The sequence below is a fragment of the Gadus morhua genome, chromosome 23, assembly GCF_902167405.1.
Source record: "Gadus morhua chromosome 23, gadMor3.0, whole genome shotgun sequence".
In the NCBI taxonomy this organism is placed as follows: domain Eukaryota; kingdom Metazoa; phylum Chordata; class Actinopteri; order Gadiformes; family Gadidae; genus Gadus; species Gadus morhua.
Window position 1 is genome coordinate 15196936 of NC_044070.1, and position 22500 is coordinate 15219435.

At 48.3% G+C, this 22500-nt stretch overlaps 1 protein-coding gene across 1 annotated transcript in view; it reads left to right on the forward strand.

The window, feature by feature from the left end:
* The window catches only part of ctnnd2a (catenin (cadherin-associated protein), delta 2a), a gene marked incomplete in the record, with an annotated part of 225286 nt that overhangs the window by 36629 nt on the left and 166157 nt on the right, over positions 1–22500 (forward strand). The window contains 1 exon segment of the mRNA XM_030349534.1: positions 199–332. Coding sequence (XP_030205394.1) covers positions 204–332 — 129 coding nt within the window.

The following is a 22500-nucleotide window of genomic DNA, read 5'->3' on the forward strand; positions in this document are numbered from 1 at the left end:
TAATTTGTTATTTTGCCATTCATGCTGAAGGGAATTAACGGAATAACCTTCATTTTGTGTTTGTGCTTGCGATTGCGTGTGTGTCTGTGTATGTGTGTGGATCTGACTCTGTTTCTGTGTTGGTGTGTCGGTGGGTGTGTGTGTGTGTGTGTGTGTGTGCGTGTGTGTGTGTGTGTGTGTGTGTGTGTGTGTGAGCAGGAGCGATGCCGGTGCCGGAGCAGCCCGCGGAGCAGGAGAAGGGGGCCATGGTCGCCCCGGTGATGCCGACCTCCAACGGGGACGGGTCAGAGACGGAGACCACCTCCTCCATCCTCGCATCCGTCAAGGAGCAGGTAGGGCACCCCTCCCACCTCCCTCTCCCAGGGGGTCTCTGGATGGAAGTGTGTGTGTGTGTGTGTGTGTGTGTGTGTGTGTGTGTGTGTGTGTGTGTGTGTGTGTGTGTGTGTGTGTGTGCGCACACTTTTGTATGTGTGTGTGCCTCTGTGTGTATATATGTATGTCTGTGTGTTTGTGTGTGTGTGTGTGTGTTTGTATGCCCACACTTTTGGGTGTGTGTGCTTGCACATACTTTGTCTGTCTGTGTGTGAATACCTGTGTGCGTGTGTGTGTGTGTGTGTGTGTGTGTGTGCACGTATGTCTAGTATGTGTGCACTTAACCGAGTATGGGCCTGCGTGTGTTTGTGTGTGTGTGTGTGTGTTTTGTGTGTGCTTGCATGTGCGTACTCTTTGCAGCTCGTTTTATCGCAACCTTTCACGACTAACCCCTGCTCGCGGAGCAGGGGATTGCGGCTGTTTCTCCTCTTCCTCTTGTTATGGGGAGCAGCCAGGCCGAGGCCAGAGAGTGAGGCTCTCTGGCCTCGGCCTGGCTCCGGCCTTGCCTGCTGGGTGGGGGGGGGCTTCTGACAGCAGGTGAAGCGTCCGTTATGAGGGGCACGCGGCACGCGGCACACAGCTTTCAAAGTATTCAAGAGAGGATAGAGAGTGATGTGGGTCGGGGAGGGGGGGGGGGGGGGGGGGGGGGGGCGGCGGGGGAGGAATGAATAATGGATGGAAACGATGGGAGATTATAGGGGGAGAGATGGGGGGGAGGGTCATCTGGGGACCGCACTGTAGCCGAGAAGACGTGATTGAAAAAGTCCTGTAAAAATAGGTTTGTGGCGAGGCGCTCGGCAGGGTGTTGGGGATGGGGGGATGGGGGTGAAGGGTGAAGGGGGGGGGAGTGGGGTGAGAGGTGTAGTAGTAGCCCCTTGGCGTGGCTGGAGGGGAGGGAAAGACAAGGTCATCAGGATGAGAGAGAGAGAGAGAGAGAGAGAGAGAGAGAGAGAGAGAGAGAGAGAGAGAGAGAGAGAGAGAGAGAGAGAGAGAGATTGGCATGCACTATTTGGAAGAGGGAGAGATAAGGGAAATGAGATAAGGGCGATTGAAGAAAGATGGACGGGGATAGGGATGTGTACTGTTTGTAAATATGTGTTATACATTAATAGAATAGCACAAGGCCATTGGGAAATTCATGAAGTAATCTACACTTTTGCTTGCTTTGTGTATCCGTTCAAATAAAGAGATATCTATAGCGATATCTTCAGATCATTGGATTGCTACTCACGCTGTGAAATGGGTCTTCCTAGTCTTTTACAAAAATGTAAAGAGAGTGTTCATCAAAACGATGGTTATTTTTTTATGACGTTGTATATCCCTGCTTGACCTAAGGTCACTCATCTCCCTGTAAAGAGAGGAGCGGCTCTTCCCAGTGCATCTGGGCGTGTGTGTGTGTGTGTGTGTGTGTGTGTGTGTGTGTGTGTGTGTGTGTGTGTGTGTGTGTGTGTGTGTGTGTGCATAGAAAGCCCGGAAGAGTGGAGGTGAACCGTAAAGCATCTCCATAACGCTTTTTATGTTTCACATTTTCAATCACACTTGGAAGTTCATGGGGCTGTCATCAATTTAATCATAGATTTTGACACTTTCCGATATTAAATGGAATCTCTTTTCTAACCGTATCTATGTGGGACCGAACGGCTATGGAGTTGATTTACTATGTAAAACGATCAATCAAATGTTTAATGTGTATGACCTACACTTTAAACATTTGATTCATTATCTTACAGATCAGCTGAGCCAGTGTTGAAGATCACATACATTGGAATTCTATAAGTTAACACTGTAGCCAGAATATTGAATCCATTTATTTTTTGTTCCCCGTTTACATGTTTGTTTAACTACGTTTAGTTTTCTGGGGTACGAAGAAACCTCCATCTTTTTGTACCTCAGCTCATTGGACTCTCAGAGTTTGAGAGTTCTACAAAGAGGAGGGGGGTTGTGTTATCCCCATGGTTACAACGAAACCACGCCAACTTTTATGATTCATCTTTAATTCCGTCATTGTGCATGACAATAACGAGCAATGTTGCGTGTATGAAATGCCTCGCACACCGTGGCGTAATGCTATAAGCGTCGGAGAAGCTAATCCCCTTGTGTGACGCTGACGTCAACCACTGCACAGATGTTCCACGCATCCTCACACCACTCGCCACCGGAGTCCCTTGGCTGCGAGGCCGGGGTGCCTTGGAAAAAGGCGCTTCGACTTCCCAAGGGGAACGCCACCTGTTTTCGGAGCAGAGTGGAGCGTTCATAAGCCGGCTTTCGGAGACTGTTAAAATCATGGAATTGTACTCCTGTTTTCTCTTAATGACGGGATTTATTACAACTTTAAGGATCATATAGGAAATATACTCACGTTTAAAAAACAAAATATGAACAACTTTGACTGCCATAGCATTTTTGTTAAAAAATTATTTGTAACTGAAACTTTGGAAGTTATTTATATCATTGATTAGGTAAACCTAATCATCAGTTACACGACAAATATTATCCTTGTTTTTTTAATGAAAATTCAATGAAAGAATTTTTTTTCATTTTCTTCAGCATTATTAGAATTACAATTTAGTTGGGTAGCCATCCAATAATGTCTTTGTTAAGTCTAAAAAATACGATAATTATGATAGAAATTTACTCTGTAATAATTGATGCCACTCAAAGACCAATACTGCAATAATTGGAAATCTAAAAGCACAAGAGACAAACAAGAATGATCTTTTCTCTGCTTGAGGTGTAGAGCGTTTCAAATTAAAAGCCTCCTAAGAACTCCATTAGTCTGAAAACCTTTAGTATTCATCCCATACTCCCCCTCTCCCACTTTAATGCATGTGTCACAGTTGGTCTCTTCATTATTTTCATCTATGCAATCTGCCTGTGGCACACTTAGGATATTTCACAAAAGCTGAACCATAAGATAAGCAGATGCAACATCTTGACACGGGGAATCCATTAGGAAGGACACTTTATGTTCCCTGAATATGTAAACAGCCCAAAATATAATGATATAATTCACCTCAAACTTTGTATATAAGAACACATATTTATGCAATGTTGCACCTATTTTTTGTAAAAAGGACATTTATGTATCCTTTATTTGCTTGGGAATGGATCAAAGATGGCAAAAATGGCTACTAAAGGAATTGGCATATACTATAGTGCGAGATTGTGATACTGCACTGCTATACGGCCTGAATTACTTCAACGTAATATATAATTTAGAGTCTTAGACATAGTTAAGTTTGTCATACTGTAAAGCTACACTTGAGGGAGACACTTAACTGTTTTACTTTGGTTCTGTAAAATAATAGTATCACATACAGCACATGCTTACCACTCCATTCTCATTAGGCCAAAACCCCAGGTAATTTCTCACTCTCGTAGCCGTGGTCATTGACATTGCTTTTCTGTATCTGGTTGCTTATATTTTGTATTGTGTGTGTGTTGTAACTATCCATGATGTATCACTGTCAGCAAGTCTGCCTGCTGAACACCAGTCTTTCATGAATAAAACATTTACATAATTCCTGTGCAAAAACATAAGTAGCCAAATAATATATTTGCCAGTAGGCAGACACACACACGCACACACGCACAGACAGACAGACAGACAGACAGACAGACAGACAGACAGACAGACAGACAGACAGACAGACAGACAGAAACACACACACAGACAGAAACACACACACAGACAGAAACACACACACAGACAGAAACACACACACACACACACAGACAGAAACACACACACACACAGACAGAAACACACACACACACAGACAGAAACACACACACTCACACACGGAAACATTATTGTTATAGTCATGAAGTATAACAAGACACGATGAAACTGGATGATTGTATTGTTGCGGCAGAGTAAAAGTAAGAAGTGTGGGGAGTTATGTGGGCCGGCCCTGTTGTATCAGCAGATCTGAAATCTGGAACATACTCCTGACTGATCTAATTTTAGATCAGGGCTTGGTGGGTGGGGACAGAGTGTGTTTGTTAACAATACATGTCTGTTGGGTTTTGTATTTGTTTGTGTCTTCACACTGTGTCTGTGTGTGTGTGTGTGTGTGTGTGTGTGTGAGTGTGTGCACGTGTATCTTTGTAGGTTGTTATGAGAGTCAACTCTCTAAAAAGGAACTTTGGTTTGAATTCTGCCTATGCAATGTGCTTGATATATATATATATATATATATATATATCATGCACCTTGTATCTCACATCTGCAGTGGGTGTGTGTGCGTCGGTGCTTTGGTCCCTGCCTGTGCGCACCACATCAACATGTCTAGCACACACCTTTCTCCACCACTTCACCCCCCACAGCGATACTCACACGATTTAGCTCTCATTTAGAAGGCACCATCTGTCTGCTCTGTGTGTGTGTGTGTGTGTGTGTTTGTGTGTTTGTGATAGTCTTTTTGTGTCAGTGTGTATATGTGTGTATCCTTGTGTTTGTGTGATCGTCTGTGTGTGTTTGTGTATATGTGTGTGTGTGTGTGTGTGTGTGTGTGTGTGTGTGTGTGTGTGTGTGTGTGTTTGTGATAGTCTTTTTGTGTCAGTGTGTATATGTGTGTATCCTTGTGTTTGTGTGATCGTCTGTGTGTGTTTGTGTATATGTGTGTGTGTGTGTGTGTGTGTGTGAGTGATAGACTTTGATTGTCAGTGTGTATATCTGTGTATCCTTGTGAGTGTGTGTGTGTGTTGGTGGGTGTGTTAGTCTGTGTGTATAGATGGGTATGTATATCTTTGTGTTTGTTGGTGTGTGTGTGATAGTCTCTATGTATCGGTGTGTATTCGTATGTGTGTCTGTGTGTGTGTGTGTGTGTGTGTGTGTGTGTGTGTGTGTGTGTTTGTGTGTGTGGCGCAGTGGTTTGAGGGTTGAACAAGGTAATATGTTGTAATACGTCGTTATCAGTGAAATAATTTCCCAGTATCATTTTTATCCCCAGGTAGGATAATGTGGTCTCATATCAATAGTTGACCCAAGGGCCTGCTTTGAAAAGAACCACACACACACACACACACACACACACACACACACACACACACATACACATACACATACACACACACACACACACGCGCGCGCAAAAATACACGCAGGATTGCATGCATTACGCATCGTGTAGAGGGAATTACCCCAAGCAGCTTTTTACAGCACAAAATTCAGTGCCACCCATGCCCCAGCTAGTGTGCTGGCAGTGGGTGGGTATAAGCTCTGAATTCGACATCAATGTGGCAAACACCTGCACCCCGGGATGAATGACAGGCTAAAAGCAGGGGGAAATATTATGTACTGCACCATAATCTGGCAACTGAAGTATGTTTTTTTTTTTTTGTATCAAAGACAACCTTCCAAGCCTTGGACTGTGTAGCCATGGGTTAGATCCTGTGCACTTTTAGATTAAACGGTCCTGGTTGCTGCTTGATCCCTGCACCGCAACCGCGGTATCTGTTTGAGTGTGCAGGGCATTTTGCACCGTGTTGCATCACGCCTTAACCTGCCTGCAGAAAAAACGTTGACATCAGACAAAATGTTCCCAGAGTTGCCCTAAAAAATCCTGGTATCTTGCTAGACTAGACTGTGCCGTCTACTACAGATGACTTGCTTCTCAAAAACATGTCCTTAACTCGAGGTGAAATCATACCAAGTTTATTGTGAGAGAAATCTAACACAACATCTGGGTCCTTTCATGCTACATTTTTGTCAGAGGAGTCGTTATGAGGCCGACAACCCATCAAATCTGTACTGATAACATATTCACAGATTTGTGTCAATGGTGAACAGGTGCATTAGCGTCTGGCATTGACACCTATTGTTAGACGATTTTGGAGACTCATTTGTATTATGCATCTGTGTAAACTACGGCCCGCCCCCTTTTTGTCCAAGGTCAGACGTCCTGTTGGGAGGAACTCATACTGATGACCAATACGCACGCACCGGTGCAACAGAGTTTCATTTCCGTCTCTCAGATCGCAGCACTTCACGCGCTGTCCCCCACTTTTACAAAGGGATCAGGTGGATGTACTGTCTTGGAGTTCTTCCGTCTCTTTCCAGAGAGTCCACTGCTACCAACTATAAAGGTCAATTTTTCTTCAAGCAATCCCTAAAGGGGCCCAGTGTCATATTTCATCCATGTACATATACATGCATGTACACATTTATATTGGGGGTTTAATGGCTGGTATGTTTTTTTGTTGGCCGTTTTTTTTTAAGCACATAGGACATTTAACAGAGACAAATCGCTAATCTTTTTACGATTCTTCAAGGCTGTAAAGTAATGGTGTGGGAAACAAATGAGCTCCACTATCAGACGGCAAGTCATTTGGTGGAGCCAGCGGCTATGTCATAATTGCTGTGAAGGATTAAGTCACGTGACGCTCTCCACCCTGTTTAGAAGTGGGTTACGTAATCCCGCGGGTGAGGTCATCGCTCGCTGATGGTGGGGGGGCAGTTTATTCGTGGCGCAGAGTTTTGGTTTTGTAAAGGAGGCATTATCTGGGTGGTCAGGTATTGCTTGACATTTCCATTTGAATGGGGAGGGAGACAAGTATGAGACAATGCTTTCTCCTATTCGTTTTTTAACCAGTTTATTTCATATTCTTGCTTTGTGCAGTGAATTGACGGTTCAAAAAACGTGTTTTAGATGTTATTTGCCAGAAATATCCTCGTCAATTTTAAATGGTACACCATTTTTGATATCCTTACCGTGATCACAAACGCACGCACGCACGCACGCACGCACGCACGCACGCACGCACGCACGCACGCACGCACGCACGCACGCACGCACGCACGCACGCACGCACGCACGCACGCACGCACGCACGCACGCACACACACACACACACACACACACACACACACACACACACACACACACACACACACACACACACACACACAGAGACAGACACACACACACGTTCAAATCTTCCACTTCAGATTCGCCTGCAGAGATCCTCCATCCTCCTCCATTTCCTCCGCTCCCGGTGCCACCACCTGCTTCTCCCTCCGTCATCATATGCTTCAGAGGTACTGCGAGTTGACCCCGCGACCGTTTCACTTACCAAAAGGTTCACATCTGACAAAATGGGGGGGGGGGGGGGGGGGATTTCATTGTGAATCAAAAAAGGAAGGAAAACCCGCCGAGACTCCCTTGGTTCTCCGTCGTTCCCTTTCTTCTCTCAGCACCAAGAAAGGCTAATATATTCTCCTCTGTAGGCTGCGGTGTGCCTCTGCTCCTGGCTTCCGTCATCAGGGGGATTTTCACATGGCGCTCGGTTGGCCTTTGAAACGCACCGAGAACTCCCCTTCTGCAGCCCACCAGGAAGCCCACCGGCGTCGCGTACCACGCTGGCTTGGTGCCGTGCATATTGTCATCGGGTGGCGCTGAATATTTTTTAATGATAATTAATGGGTGGCTGTGAACATGGGGGTGGAGGGGGGATTGGTGGGCTGAGCGAACATGCGTCAGATCAATCCGGTGGTACACACACACACACACACAGACACACACGCGTGTGTGTCCGTTCCGTTTGATTCGAGCATGGGATGACACGTCCCACTGGGCGCCCGCCTCCGTTGTTCAAAAGAGAGTCAGGTGTGAAAGGCCACCCTGGGCGGACCCGCGTCACCCATGGACACGTGTATCCATGAGTGACACGCACACACACACACACACACACACACACACACACACACACACACACACACACAGACTTTATCTCGCTCTTGCTCGCACGCACACATGCCCACACTCAAACGTACATCATGGGGGCTTTTAACCGTGCTGCACCTAAACCTTTGAAACTCGGACTCTCCGCATGCATCAGGGACACACTCTGAATTTAATTTGCACCCTTGGCATGCATAATGTCAACACAAACACCCTCATAGTTAAACTCATTATTATTCGTCGCAATCGCCAGTCGACAGTGTGGCAAGCCTTTGTGTGTTGTCCACGTGATTATCAGTCGTGGCGGTAGTGTGACCGAAAGGGACAAAATAAGAACAGGGAAGGAAGATGACCATGACAGAAGATAACATCAGCTAACATAAGGAGAACAATAACAAAGAAATGAAGGACTCCGGTCGCGGCGTTCTCACGGCGGGGCCGGGCGGGGGTCTGCGCGACCTTGCAGGGGTAATAGAGAGTGTCGAGTCCTCTTCCGCTGTGGCTGCCGTTGACTCACGAGCTACACCTTCCTGCCTGCTGCTGCCTCACCGTCTCTCCTGTCTCTGAATCAGCAGATATTCACAGAACATACGTGCTGTTCTTCTCTTGTGTGGCACCCCTGGCCATGCATTCTATTTTGGTGTTGTTGTGTTTATCCCCGATGTGGAGATGGGATTGGGAGCCATGTTGTTTTGCCTTCTTGTTTTTGTTATTTTTCTTCTGCTTCCTGTCGGGGCAACGTGTCCTCTATGTCCTTCAGTTCCTGCTCTTACTGGGCGAGTGGGGGGGGGGGGGGGATCAGCTACTCTGCAGGCATGTTTTCTATCCACTGTGGATGTGTGTGTACATGCATGGTTTCTGTGTGTGTGTGTGTGTGTGTGTGTGTGTGTGTGTGTGTGTGTGTGTGTGTGTGTGTGTGTGTGTGTGCAGTAAGAACAATGTAATCCTGGAGTGGGCTGTCATTTCGTTTTTTTTATTTATTTTGTTTTGAGAGCTCTAAAACAGGGGTGCCCAACCTTTTTTGCCCCAAGATCTACTTTTCAAGTAGCCAACCTCCCGAGATCTACCAGTCTAGTGTCAACATTGGGCAAGACTGCCTTCAAGAAGCGGGGGGGGGGGGGGGGGTTTCATTCCGCCTGCGCACGGCAGCTCGTTTCCCCTCAGCCATGTCAACGTTTAGGGGTGCGTGACTACTGTTGACGGCTTTCAACTACTGGTGACCCATGCGCTACCGCGCGTATGTGTCCCGTGTTTTTTTTTTTTTCACCCCTCGCGGTCGACTTGGGATCTGTCGGCGGTCTACTGGTAGACCGCGATCGACTGGTTGGGCACACCTGCTCTAAAACATGCGCACATGCACACACACACACACACACACGCACACCCACACACACGCACCGACACGCGCACCCACAGAAAAGGAAATCCCATTAAAAGAATGGCCGGTCCCAAAACTGTCTTCCTTCAAAGGCAGAAGGCTCCATGTCAGCACCTCACTGGGAAGCACTACTGTACCTCCTGTCCTGTAGAATGTACCACTCCCACCCCACTCCGCCCTGCCAGCGTCGTGTGTGTTTGGCCGGAGGCCCCCCCCCCCCCCCCCCCCCCCCCCCCCCCTCCGACCCTGCAAGATGGCTGAAAGCAGGAAGAGTATAGGGGACACTCGGAGTGGCTTTCACGCTAGCTTGATTAGGTAGTGTGTCCGGGTAATAGCCTCTTTTCGCGCTGCCATTTTCCTCACCACCAGAGCGTCCGTGGGAGATGGGAGGCGGGAGGAGGAGGGAGAGTGTTGGGCCGTCTCTCCCGGGCTCACAGCAACCCTGGCTGGGGAGGAATTATAAGAATCTGGCCCCGGGCTGCCGTGCTCTATGGAGGCGTCTGCTCTGTGAGGGGGGGGGGGGGGGGGTGTGCGGATGTGTGTGTGTGTGTGTGTTAGTGTGGGTGTGGGTGTTTGGCATGCTAGAGGGAACTGTCGTTGAATATTATTTGTGTGGTGCACATTTGAGTGTGCATTACTTGTTGTGTGTCTGTGTGCGTCAACATGTTTGCGTGTGTGTGTGTATGTGCGTGAGTGTGATGCATTTTTTGTGTGCGATGAGTTCATGAGATTAGCATATGTGTTTGTGTGTGTGTGAAGATATTTGCGTGTGTTTCTGTATGCGTGAGGATATTTGTGTGTGTGTGTGTGTGTGTGTGTGTATGCGTGTGTGAACTTTAGTAGGTGTCTGCCAGCGGTGCTGCAGTGTTCCATGTTGTCAACATCAACCCCCCCCCCCCACAACTCAACTCTGTCACCGTCCAACAGGCAGCTGACAGGCAGCATGCACCACAGCTGAGAGAGAGAGAGAGGGGGGGAGAGTAAAAGAGAGAGAGAGACAGAGAGACAGAGAGAGAGAATTCAAGTAGTGGGAGAGTATCGTTAGGGCATTCAGAGAGACAGGCGAGAGAGCGATGGAGAGAGAGACGTGGTCGCAATATGAAGGGAAACGATAGGATTGATAGAAGGGAAAAAACGAAAGAATAAAGGGGAAGGAACCAGGGAGAAAAATGAGTGACAGGTAGGAAGGAAGTGAGGGGTAAACGTGACGGAATGGTTGGCAGCTGGAGAACAGCCCTAGTGGTTTGATATATAATGAGGTTTAATACGAGGGAGGGGAAGCAAGAATTATCAGAGCGGGGAGAAAGGTGTGCACCTGCCTGTGTGTGTGTGTGTGTGTGTGTGTGTGTGTGTGTGTGTGTGTGTGTGTGTGTGTGTGTGTGTGTGTGTGTGTGTGTGTGTGTGTGTGTGTGTGTGTGTGTGTGTGTGTGTGACACAATGGGAACAAGTGTTTCCTGGCTGCCTTCCACCAGTACCTCCGCTGGGCGCAACAAACGGCCAGACTCGCCAATTACCGATTGAAGGTCAATCAGTGGGAGAAGAGCGAGCGTTCACAGCACCCAGCCGCACAGCGCCGTTGAGGACCTGAGAGAGCGCACCCGGTCGAATCAGCCGCTGACTCAGCCGAGGTGTTCGCCCAAGGAAAACACAAACACCTAAAAAACGCCTCGCTGGGAATTATCGGCTAAACGTTAAAAGTTTTCATTTTAATAAGTGGATAATAAGTGGATGGATACGAGACCCAAGCGCACGCACGCACACACACACAGGCATGATTTGAAAAGTCGATAATTGGATATTATTTGCATCGCTGTATACCTCCGCAATGGCGGTTGATTGAATTCTGCGAGGAACCAAAAACTTGGCTATTGGATTTCCTGGTGCGTGAGGCCTTTTTGGAAAACTGAAACTGAGGCCAGATAATACACATTATTGTGTCTTTTCAGTGTTTTCTTAGTCTTTTGTAGTTTACGGAACTGGTGGCTAAACCCGCAAAAGTGCAAATGCGGAGCGATATTTTTTGTTGGGGTGTTGCCCACTGTCACAGCTGACAACCACAAAGTTGTGAAGATTTGTAGACATTTCAGTCGTTGGACTTGCCAAACCCCAAAATAGCTGAAAGCAGGCTTCGCTTCAGATGGGGCTTTGGCAGGCGAGTACTGAGGAAGTCCTTCGCTCCAGATTAAGAGATCTCGAGCCAACGACTGTCTTGCAAGCTAATCGAGTTGGAGCCCACCACCAATGCTGATGATTCATTTGCCGGGCTTTGCAATAACAGGAAGAAAGAATAAAAATTCATCTCAAAGGTGACTTAGCAATCGACGGATGTTCATCAGACATGCAGGTATAATGCCTGAGTCAGTTTGTCAGAAGTTTATAATCTAGGAAGACTCGATGAGGAGTCACAATTGCTGTCTACATACAGTATGTATATGATGTAACATATCTACCTACTCATTTGAGCAGACATTTCTCCATCGCATTAGTGATATTCTTCTGACATCTATGTCATGTACGAGCCGGTCAGAGTTCAGCACCTTTCTCAAGGATTCCCCCGGGTCTACTCTGGACATTGGGATTCAAACCCAGAACTTTTCAACTTGAAGTGAACCATTGGACTATCCTGCGACCCCCCCAACCCCATGTAAAATGGGTCAGCGCTTTATAGCATGTGACACTACAGATGTGCCCGAACAGACAAGGAAACTGCTTCTAATGTGTTCATTTGTTAGCTGTCCGCCCGCCCCTGCCCACAACTCTACCTGGTCATCTACCAGCGTTGCGGCGTCCTGCAGCGCGAGGGAAGAACAATAACATCGTTAGACACAAGGTGTAATGAGGCATGAAATCAATATGTACAATTCTGGCTCACCCGGGGCATGCTGGGTAATGGAGTGTCAGGAGTGCTTTCGAGCCGTTTTAATCACGGGGACCTTGAAACATCCGCACACAAACAAAGCTGTTTACCACCCAGGTACTACCACGGACCTCAGAGGAGCATGTGTGATGTGGGTCTAGTGTGTGTCTGAGAGAGATGGTCGTCGTGTTGTTATCGTATCATTTCTGCATCACAAATGTGAGCTACTGCCTGACAATATCTGATCTCAGCTGGGTGTCTGTTTACAAAAACAAGGGAATGACAACTGTGGACCCCCTGTTTCTGTTATTTCTGATGTATTTTCTTATTTTCTCTATTTTCTTTCATGTCATCCCCCCCTACCCCACTGCTGTGGCGAAGCCCCCAAACACTGTTCCTGCACGAGACGCTAGCGTTCTCCCCGTTAATCACTTAGCCCCGACCCACCCCCTCCCCCGCCCCTACCTAGCCACCTCCCCAACCCCGCCGGCAGCACTTCCTGCGCATGCTAATGCTACCTGAGACCTAAATTTGGACTGTGACTGCTGTTCCACGTCTGAATTCCAATGGCCTTATTAGTGCTATCTGGGATGCTAATTTTGCAACCGCCGCAGGCAAAGTCATATCCCGAATGCTAACCACCCAAACCAGCGATGCCTACAGGTGGTAGTGCTGCTAGTTCAATAGGACGCGCATAGCACCTGCACACGTGTGCAATTAAGTCCTCGTTTCTTAAGGGTCAGTCAATGTAATTAGCATCCAGCCCTGAGATGATAAGCAAGCCTTGGTTGTAAGCAATGCCTGGGAGCAGTGAGGCAGTGCAGCGCGCTTGAAGTTGCAACCTGGTTGGGGGACGGGGAGGCGGGAGGGGGGGACGGGGGGGCTTATCGTGTGTGTTTGCTTTTGCGCGCTGAAACTCAGATGTTGGTTCCGAGAGAGCTAACACTTGTTAACCCGGATCGTGACTCTGTGAGCACAGCTTTGGTAAATGGAATATCTCTGTTCCGGGAGCGTTTATCCACTGTGGAATCTAAGCAGGGCCAGGGGAGAGGCTGTAGCCGGATTCAAATAAAGAAATGTGCTGTTCTGCTGGATGTTTTATCTACCTGAACGGCCATCCCAACCAACCCAACAAACCCAAGTGTTGTTGCTGTGCACTGTTGAAGGCACAGTAGATACTATTCCATTCCATTCCTCCCACGCTGTCTTTCGTTTCACTTTTATATGATGATCCAATTCTAATTATATCCTCAATCGTATTTCTTTTTCCCATTCATGTCTTATTTTAGCCTTTGTTGCACAGAACCTCTTTTCGAGTCTGTGTGTAAATTCTCCAAACTTCACTTCTTCTCTCATCCCTCCATCCTGGAGTGTCACTTCATTTTGTCCTGTGTTTTGGGTCCAGGGCCACGATTAGAAACAGCGACACAACCCAGCACTGTGTATGTGAGCTTTATCCCTATTGGCAGTACATAGACCGCATCGGTCTGTAAATGGTGCAAATGGAAAAATTAGAGAGGGGGGGGGACCGGCCCTGCCATTTATCAGTGCACGGGCATTTATTTAATTGAATTACCTAATGGTACAATTGTCTTTCTTTTCATTATCTTTCTTTCTATTTTTCCACCTCTTGTACTTGATGCAAATGTCCAAGTGGGGGACACAGTCTGCCCACACATAAACACGTGCGATTTAACACCGCAAACACCTCTGCTGCTCCACCAGTCGAGTCAGACAGAAATACACCTGCAGGATATCCCTGCTAAGGCCCGGGGGAATTCGATTCCCCCTCCCTGTTGTTCACACACAATAGGTTACTATGGCAACCATTCCTGTTGTAGCAGACGTTTGCCTTCCAATTGGCCTTCTTTTGAAGATACAAGGGGGTTATTAATTGCTCTCTCTTTCTCTGTGATCCCTTTCAAGCCATTTAAATAAATTGTTTGGTATAGCGAGCACAAAGGCGTTAATCCTTGGCACAAGTGTACTTTGCCGTGTACTTTGCTCAGCGGCATTGGCTTCATCTCAGACGGATAATATAGCTCGCCGTTGTCCGTAAGTGGAAACGAGGGCGTCTCCACCGACATGTATGTGACGTTGCAACTCCATACGCTGTTTGGGCTGTTTCCTGCCTCACAATTACCTGAGGCGTCGCATTCAGCGCTATATGTCACAGCGCACCGCGATGCACAGCTCAGCAGGGTACCTGTGCCTGGAACTTTGGAAGGCTCTCGAGCCCTCTCGCCTCCGTCTTCCCCTCCTCCTCCCGCTCGGGCACAACTTTTAAAGAGATAAACGATCCGAATCCGGTTACGGCGGGACTGCCAGCAAACATAGCCGCCATAAAGAGACTGGCTAATGAAGAATGGAAATGTCGTTGGACTTGTCTTGGAGCGAAGGCAGCCCACTCCGTCTCCCCTGCCTCTCGCTCCCTCCATCTTCCTCAACCCCCTGCCCGCCCCCCCCATCTCGCTTCCTCCTCCAACTCTAACTCTGTCGCCGTATTACTCCTGTTTTATTCCGTTTTGTTTTTTTCCATTCCTTTAGTGCTTGGCTGCACTTCCACCCATCCGTCACTCGTTCCGTCCCGTTACTGCACCTCGCCTGCCTTGAATAAATGAGGGTTTGGTGTTGTGAGTGCAACTCACAAACCCTCCACCACCATCCCAGCCACCAGCCGCCACAACACCCGCCCCCACGGTCCCGGCAATCCCATGGTTCTTAGCAGTAGTCGAACATGTGCATTTGAGCGTCTCTAATGAGCTTGGCCGCGTCGTTGGCTGTTGTTGTTGCCGCTCAGCGGGACCAGTGCTGCTCTGCTACTGGGATCCGTCACCGCCAGTAGCTCCCGGGGCCACGCGGCAAAATGAATATTGATTAATGGGATTCGGGGAATATTTATTTATGGAGGAGCATCTTCTTATTGTTTTGGGCAGGCTAGGAGTTACGACCGTATCTTTAGGGAAATTGGATGGTAGCCTTTTTTTTTTGTTGTGAAGGATGAGTCGGTTTTGATTGTTTGATTTTGATGCTTAAGTGTGCAGAGTTTATCTCCGTAATGCGTTAGGAGATGTATTTTAAGTTAGAACCAAGGAATTAGGCTTCTGTCGAAAGTGCCAACCTCGGATAGATCCAACCTCGGAGAGGCTTGGGTTGGTGGAGTTTAGGGAATTTTCTTTGCATTCTCCTGCACTCGCCCATATCAGTCCCCCCAGATCTTTAGAGGTTCACCCCCAAAGATATGCAGGTTAGGCTCATTGACGCCAGTCCAACATCCCGTACGTCGGGTTTGCAGCTTGAGCCTTTGAGGGACCCAATGCAGGGTGTCTGTCCGTCCTGTTGCCATGGTGATAGGCTCCACCCCCTCTGTGACCCCACGAATGGGGTCCCCCTTCCTCATCCATCCCCCGTCCTCGTACCCCTTTTTCGACATGATTTACCCCTCTGCGGTGCTCACACGGTGAATCCAGACCTAAATCATACCTTGCCTCGTTTCCCCGACACACCCCATCCTTGACCACTGGCTCCTTGTCTATTCCTCCTTTCAATCATCCATCTATTTACCCCCGCGACCAACCCTCCTGTTCTGCCCCCCCACCTCTCCATCCCTCTGCCTTTGACCCTTGTGGGTCCCTAGCAAGTGTGACCCCTGCTGACCCCCCCCCCCCAGTCGCAGTGTACGCCTCGGGGGGTTGCAGAAGGTTAACACAACCCAGCTGTCAGGAAAGATTTATTCCCCAACCTCCCCCCCCTACGTCTTGATCTGGCCCCGGCGCACCTCTCTAATCTGCCTCCCAGAGGTGAGGCGTTCCCCCGTGCTCCTCCCCCACCCAACCGCCAGCGCACGCGCAGCGAACAATGGCCCCACGCGCACTCGCACGCACACACATTCGCACGCCAACGGCCCCACCCAGGTACGCGCACGCCTCTCGACTCGACGGCTGGGGATCGGGGGGTCTGTCGACGCAGCATTAAGCATTCGCATCCCGGGCCAAGGAATAACTCAGCGTGGTACATTGGAGGACGGCTGCACGGAGAGGGAGGGAGAGAGAGAGAGAGAGAGAGAGAGAGAGAGAGAGAGAGAGAGAGAGAGAGAGAGAGAGAGAGAGAGAGAGAGAGAGAGAGAGAGAGAGAGAGAGAGAGAGAGAGAGAGAGAGAGAGAGCCACCGTGGAATGGGTTGGGGGTTTGGGGAGTGGGCGTTCGAGAGAGAGCAGAATGAAGATGAGACGATACAGCAGGGAGTCAGGTCGGTGGAAGGCATGACGGCAGGGATAAACACGGGTCATGACGTAGAGGGTAGGGATGTTCAGGAGTCAGGACCTTGGGAGCTGACTGAGTGACCCCTGCTGTTCTCGGAGATTGATAGTTAAAAAAATCGGACTTTATTTTATTAATATCGAAGGTCTGATGGGAGCGCAAATATGATTGAAAGGTACATTTCACGGTTTTTCGTTTTATTTTTGTTTTCAGCAATCAGGTTGCTGGAGGCGAAGATCTTTAAAACCGTAATTGACAAACTGGCAAAAGTGTATGTGAAGGTTTTGAAAACCCCACTGTGTAGACTGTACATTGTACAAATACACGCCTTAAAATCGCCTTCAAAAAAGCCTTGCCCAATGAGGAAACTAGGCGATATCCGCCCCTTACAGCTGTCGGTTTTTCAGGCCAGGCTATGTACCGTCTCCCCCCCGCAGAGGTTCTTCTACAACATGTTAGGACCGCGGGATCCAAGATTAGGAGAAGGCTGGCATTCCAAACCTCTCTGTCCTGCCGCCTGACACTTGTGTCACCCGTACGTCTCAGCACTCAATCAACACCATGCTAATCACCCAACAATGATACAGTGTGTCTCGCTCAGCTTCCTCCGGTTGCGTTCCCCTCCGAGGGAGGAAAGATAGGCTTTCCACGGCTAAAGCGGCTGTAGAGAAACGGTCTTTCTTAAAACATAGAGCCGTTTTGATAATCTGTGTTTAATCCAATAGACCAGGGGCCTTAATCCGATAGTCAAGACGTGTGCCAACGTCGCAACCGTTTGCCAGTGCATGTGAAGAATCGGGCGCTCTGAGAAACCTCCAGTCGCTGCACAAAATCGATTATTGCGCGACGGCGCTCCCAGAGAAAAGAGTGGAATGAATGGAGAGAGGGATTTATGGGGGATCAAGGGAGCATCTACATGAATTAACCTCCGACAAGACACAAGGAAATTGCTAAAATATTGCCGGCGCATGTGTGTGCTTATCAATGAGTCATTGGTCGGTAGTTTGGCTTCTTGTTTGCGATGGGGGTCGATGCATGTTTGTTTGTTAAGAAAAAAAAGAATCGGACCCACAAAAATGGTGGTAAAAGTGGAAGTAGCCTTGAGGTACAACTAACTCAACCCATTTTAATTATCCCCTACCAACACTCGCTTGATTGTGCTGTGCTTGGCTCTTTGTTCATCGTTTCAGGGGGAAATCCACTCTGGATGAGATAACGGTACACCAAAGGCTGTGTGTGTGTGTGTGTGTGTGTTGTATGTGTGTCTTTGTGTGCATTTTAATTTTTCCCCCTACATGAGCTGTCGAGCAGACAGTCACAGCTGGGGGGGTCACACAACTCTACCGGCACACAGGTGGGCGACCAAAAAAGAAGAAATAAATGAATGAATAGATCAATCCCTCAGATGGCAGTGATTTACAAGAGTGTCCCAGCCAGCTGCATGCTGCCGATGATCCCGTGTTAATTGCCTGTCTGTCAATATTAATGCACTCCGACCCAGAATTAGCTGCAACGGTTGATCACTGCACTGGCCAATTATCGCAAATCCACGCGCACGCTCACTCGCACGCACGCACGCTCATTCGCTCGCACGCACGCACGCTCACTCGCACAGGTGCCCGCGTGTACACGCACACTCCTCTGCAAGGAGGTTAAGTAATCGATTCCATTCGTATCCGCTGATCAGACACTCTCGCCCTGCATCCACAGACACACACACACACACACACACACACACACACACACACACACACACACACACACACACACACACACACACACACACACACACACACACACACACACACACACACACACACACACACACGCAACCGTGCACGTGAACGTATATGTATCCACGCACGTTAGCGCACGGCGTACATAGCCACACAAATTAACATATACATAGCCACACACATTAACATATACATAGCCACACCCTTGTTCACATCCATAGTAAGCCCTTTGAGACCATTTAGCATGGGAGCATGCGTGACCGGCTTAAGGCGGACACCTTTGCGATGCTAAAGCAAGCTGGCTCCTGCCTCCGGCTCGGTTGCCGTGGCACTGCGACACCTGGGCTAGGTGTCGTCGCCTCCTCTCCCGTCACCTTCCCCCTACCTCTTCCTCACCTCAACTCCCACGCATTGCTAGGAGGTCCTCCTCACCTTTTACCTTGTCCCTGTTTGAGTTCTCATTGTTTTTTTCTCCATCTCTTTTGACTCCTCCCCTCCCTCCACTTTTCCGCCCCTCACCTCTCCTTTCCTGTCCTCTCCTCTCCTCCCTCCTCTCCTCTCTTCTCCTCTCCTCTCCTCTCCTTTCCTCTCTCCTCCCCTCTCCTCTCCTCTCCTCCCGTCTGCTCTCCTCTGCTCTTCACTCCTTTCCTCTCCTCTCCTCTCCTCTCCTCTCCTCTCCTCTCCTCTCCTTTCCTCTCTCCTGTCCTCTCCTCTCTTCTCCTCTCCTCTCCTCTCCTCCCGTCTGCTCTCCTCTGCTCTTCACTCCTTTCCTCTCCTCCATGTCATTGTTGTATTCCTTCATTCGTCGCTTTGACTCTCACCCGTGAAAATATGGGACGGCATATTGCTTCATTACACGCCACAAACACAATCAGGGCCGTAAAGCATTTATGATTGCGTGCAGCTCATTTTGTCTGCCAGTCAGAGTTTATTGGCACCAAAGGAATAATTAGAGGAAAGGGCGTGGCCGGGAGAGGAATGGGGGAGAAGCAATGGACACGATAAGATCAGAAGCATACGATTACGAAGTGTTTCAAACGGTATCAAAGAGCAAAGGATGAAATGAGTCACCACGGCGTGTCATTGGCTTTGGGTTAAATGGTGTGGTTTTGCGTATCTCTGTTTTTAAGTGGTGGCTGGCAAAATAATGTGAGAGGAGGAGAAGGGGGAGGGGAAGGGGGAGGATGAGGGGGGTTGGGAGAAGAAGATATGGTTTTTATGATGGGAAAATGATGAAGATTGTCGACAGGTTATGGCTATGCGGCGAATCGGGTCGAAATGGAAATTGGAGAGAGAGAGGGAGAGAGGGGAAAGGGGAGAAATGGGGGAGGGGGATTTAGAGTGGAGACAGTGTGTGACAGGTTAGAGATGCGTCGAAGGAGCACAAAAGGTAAGGGGTGGGGGACAGGGTGAAATGTTCCATCTGCACACAACCTTCATCCCCCCCCCCCCCCCCCAGTAGACCCAGCAGAAGGCATCATGTGTCACTGTGTGTTCTGTCAGCGCCCTGCCAACATATTTCTGGGGGAATCAAACTCATACAAAGATAAAAAACGATATATATGCTGTGAAGCTTGTTGTGTGTGTGTGTGTGTGTGTGTGTGTGTGTGTGTGTGTGTGTATTTGGGGGGGGGGGGGGGGGGGGTTATGTGAGTGAGTGTGTTTTCATGTGAATGTTCTTAAGTTATTTTGTGTGTTTGTGTGTGTGTATTCAGGTGGATGCGCTTGCATTTGTACCCCTGAGTGTGTGTTTGCCAGTGTGTATGTGTTCATGTGCATTTGTTCGCGTGAATGCGTGTGTGTCTGTGTGTGTTCATGTGGATGCATTTGTTTGAGTGCTTGAGTGAGTGTGTGTGTGTGTGTGTGTGTGTGTGTGTGTGTGTGTGTCTGGAAGGGTCTGTGTTTGTCCATGTGGATACATTTCTTCGAGTGTGTTAGAGTGAATGTGTGTGTTCATATGATTGTGTAGTTTGTCAAAGTTTTTGTGTGTGTGTGACATGGTGCATTACAGCCAAACAGCTCCTTGCTGCTTTCAGCCCATCACGAGGGGATAATCAATTTTCGCTCTCCCGAAAGGTCTTGTTGACAGTTCCCTTGTTCCCTCGTAATACCCCACATTGCTTTGGGTTTGTGTGTGCATGTGTGTAACTGGGCATGCAGCAACTGAGGATTAATTAAAAACTCCATTATATGCCTCACAATGCTGTCCAAAAGGTGTGTGTTTAAACCTAACACCTATCCTGACCTCTCTCTCTCATTCTCTCTCTCTCTCTCTGTCTCACACTGTCTCGCTGTCTTTCCTTCGACACCCATTGTCTATTTATTACAACAATGTTTGAAACCATGGTTTAAATCTGGATAGGCTTCAACATAAACCACAACAGGTTCAGTTCACCTGGCTAGTGTCGTTCCCATGCACACTTTAAGTCCAGACCAATGATAATTAATGGACACCGTTCAAATTGTGGTTAAAATACTCAATATGCAAAAGGAACGGATGTAAGTAACTTGGATATAATTCAAAAACGATTGTAGATGAATTGCCAGGTGGATGGATAAATGGATGGGGTAGGTCGTTGGACACATGGATGGATTTATTGGATAGATAGAGGAATGGATTTGTGGTTGGAAGAAGGACAGATGGAGAGGTTGGAACGGGTGGATAGAAGGAGGGATCGATGGCCTACCCACCTGCCTTCTCCTCTTGGAATACAGGTGCTTTGAGGGCTTCGGCCACGAAAGTTCTGTTAGCTTGCTTATCGCTGATCTTGAATGAGTCTGCTGTAGCTTTGGCAAATAAGACGAAATACTACCTGCTCACAGGAGGATGTGAACATTGACTTTGAGTGTGACGGACCAGAGGGAAATTAATACTGGGGGTTGCACCGGGTAAGAACATATTTTGTTGTTGTTTTCTGGCCAAATATTGAACAAGCTAGCTTCATGCGGATGATGAGAAGTGTGGACTCGTCCAACAAAGGTCATGAAACAAGTCTGTGCCTGCTAAACCGTAGCGCCATTAAGGGACATTTGGAAACGGGGAAAACAGGAAATTGATGTATGCCGCAGGGAAGCCGTAGGAAAGGTGTGCGCGAACAATCTGCAAATCTTTATTACGCTTCTTATGCCTCTACTTCTGCACTAATGTGGGTTCTAAAACACACAACCGTCTCACGCACGCACGGACGCACGCACGCAGGCACGCACGCACGCACGCACGCACGCACGCACGCACGCACGCACGCACGCACGCACACGCACACACACTCCCTCTCTGACACACACATATGCGCGCGTAACTTACACACCTCAACTCATCTCTCAGCAACCCTCCCCCCTTCTCCCTCCCCCTTTTCCTCCCATTACAGGGCTAATGCTTGAAGCCTAAGTGCTTTCTAACCAGCGCTCAATTAGATGAAATGGTCTTCTAAAAAGCTGCTCTTTGTGTCTAACCCCATCATCCACATGAATCCCGGCACATAGTGGCCGGGTTAGCCTTAATCAGGTTATCCAGCTCATTTGTCATCTCCCGGATTGTCAGCACATATACAAAGCTTGCCCATCGCGGGCGGCTTCGTTACCTCTTTCACTTATGGCCATATGGCTTTGACCCGTACACTCTGTGCCCTATTAGTTGTAATGTTAGCAATTTGGAAAAATTAACTCTTGCCTTAAGGGGTAAGGTGTCGTCCGCAGAAAATGGAGTCCCGTTTGGCCGTGACGCTTTGGCAGACTTCTGTGCACAATGTAGGTCAGAGTGGGCAAATACAAGAAGGACAGGCTTTGTTTTTTCTTAATTGGGTTTTGATTAATGTCAGATGCCCAGGCGCGCACATATGCCGAAGCCTGCCTGCCCACACACACACACACACACACACACACACACACACACACACACACACACACACACACACACACACACACACGTACACACACACACACACACACACACACACACACACACACACACACACACACACAAACACATTTCAAATTGACATTTCGATAAGCCAATCCATGACCTCCATCTCTTCAATATTTCAGCTGCTATGATGCGTGAGACAATAACATAACTCAAACCCCTCTGAAAACATAACTCTCCCCCCCTCCCTTCTGTTCATGGTATTCTCTAAGATCAATTATTGGCTCATGACTGTTACGCCACATTGGAAGGCCTCAAGGGAATGCCATTTTTTAAAACGTGTATTAATGAA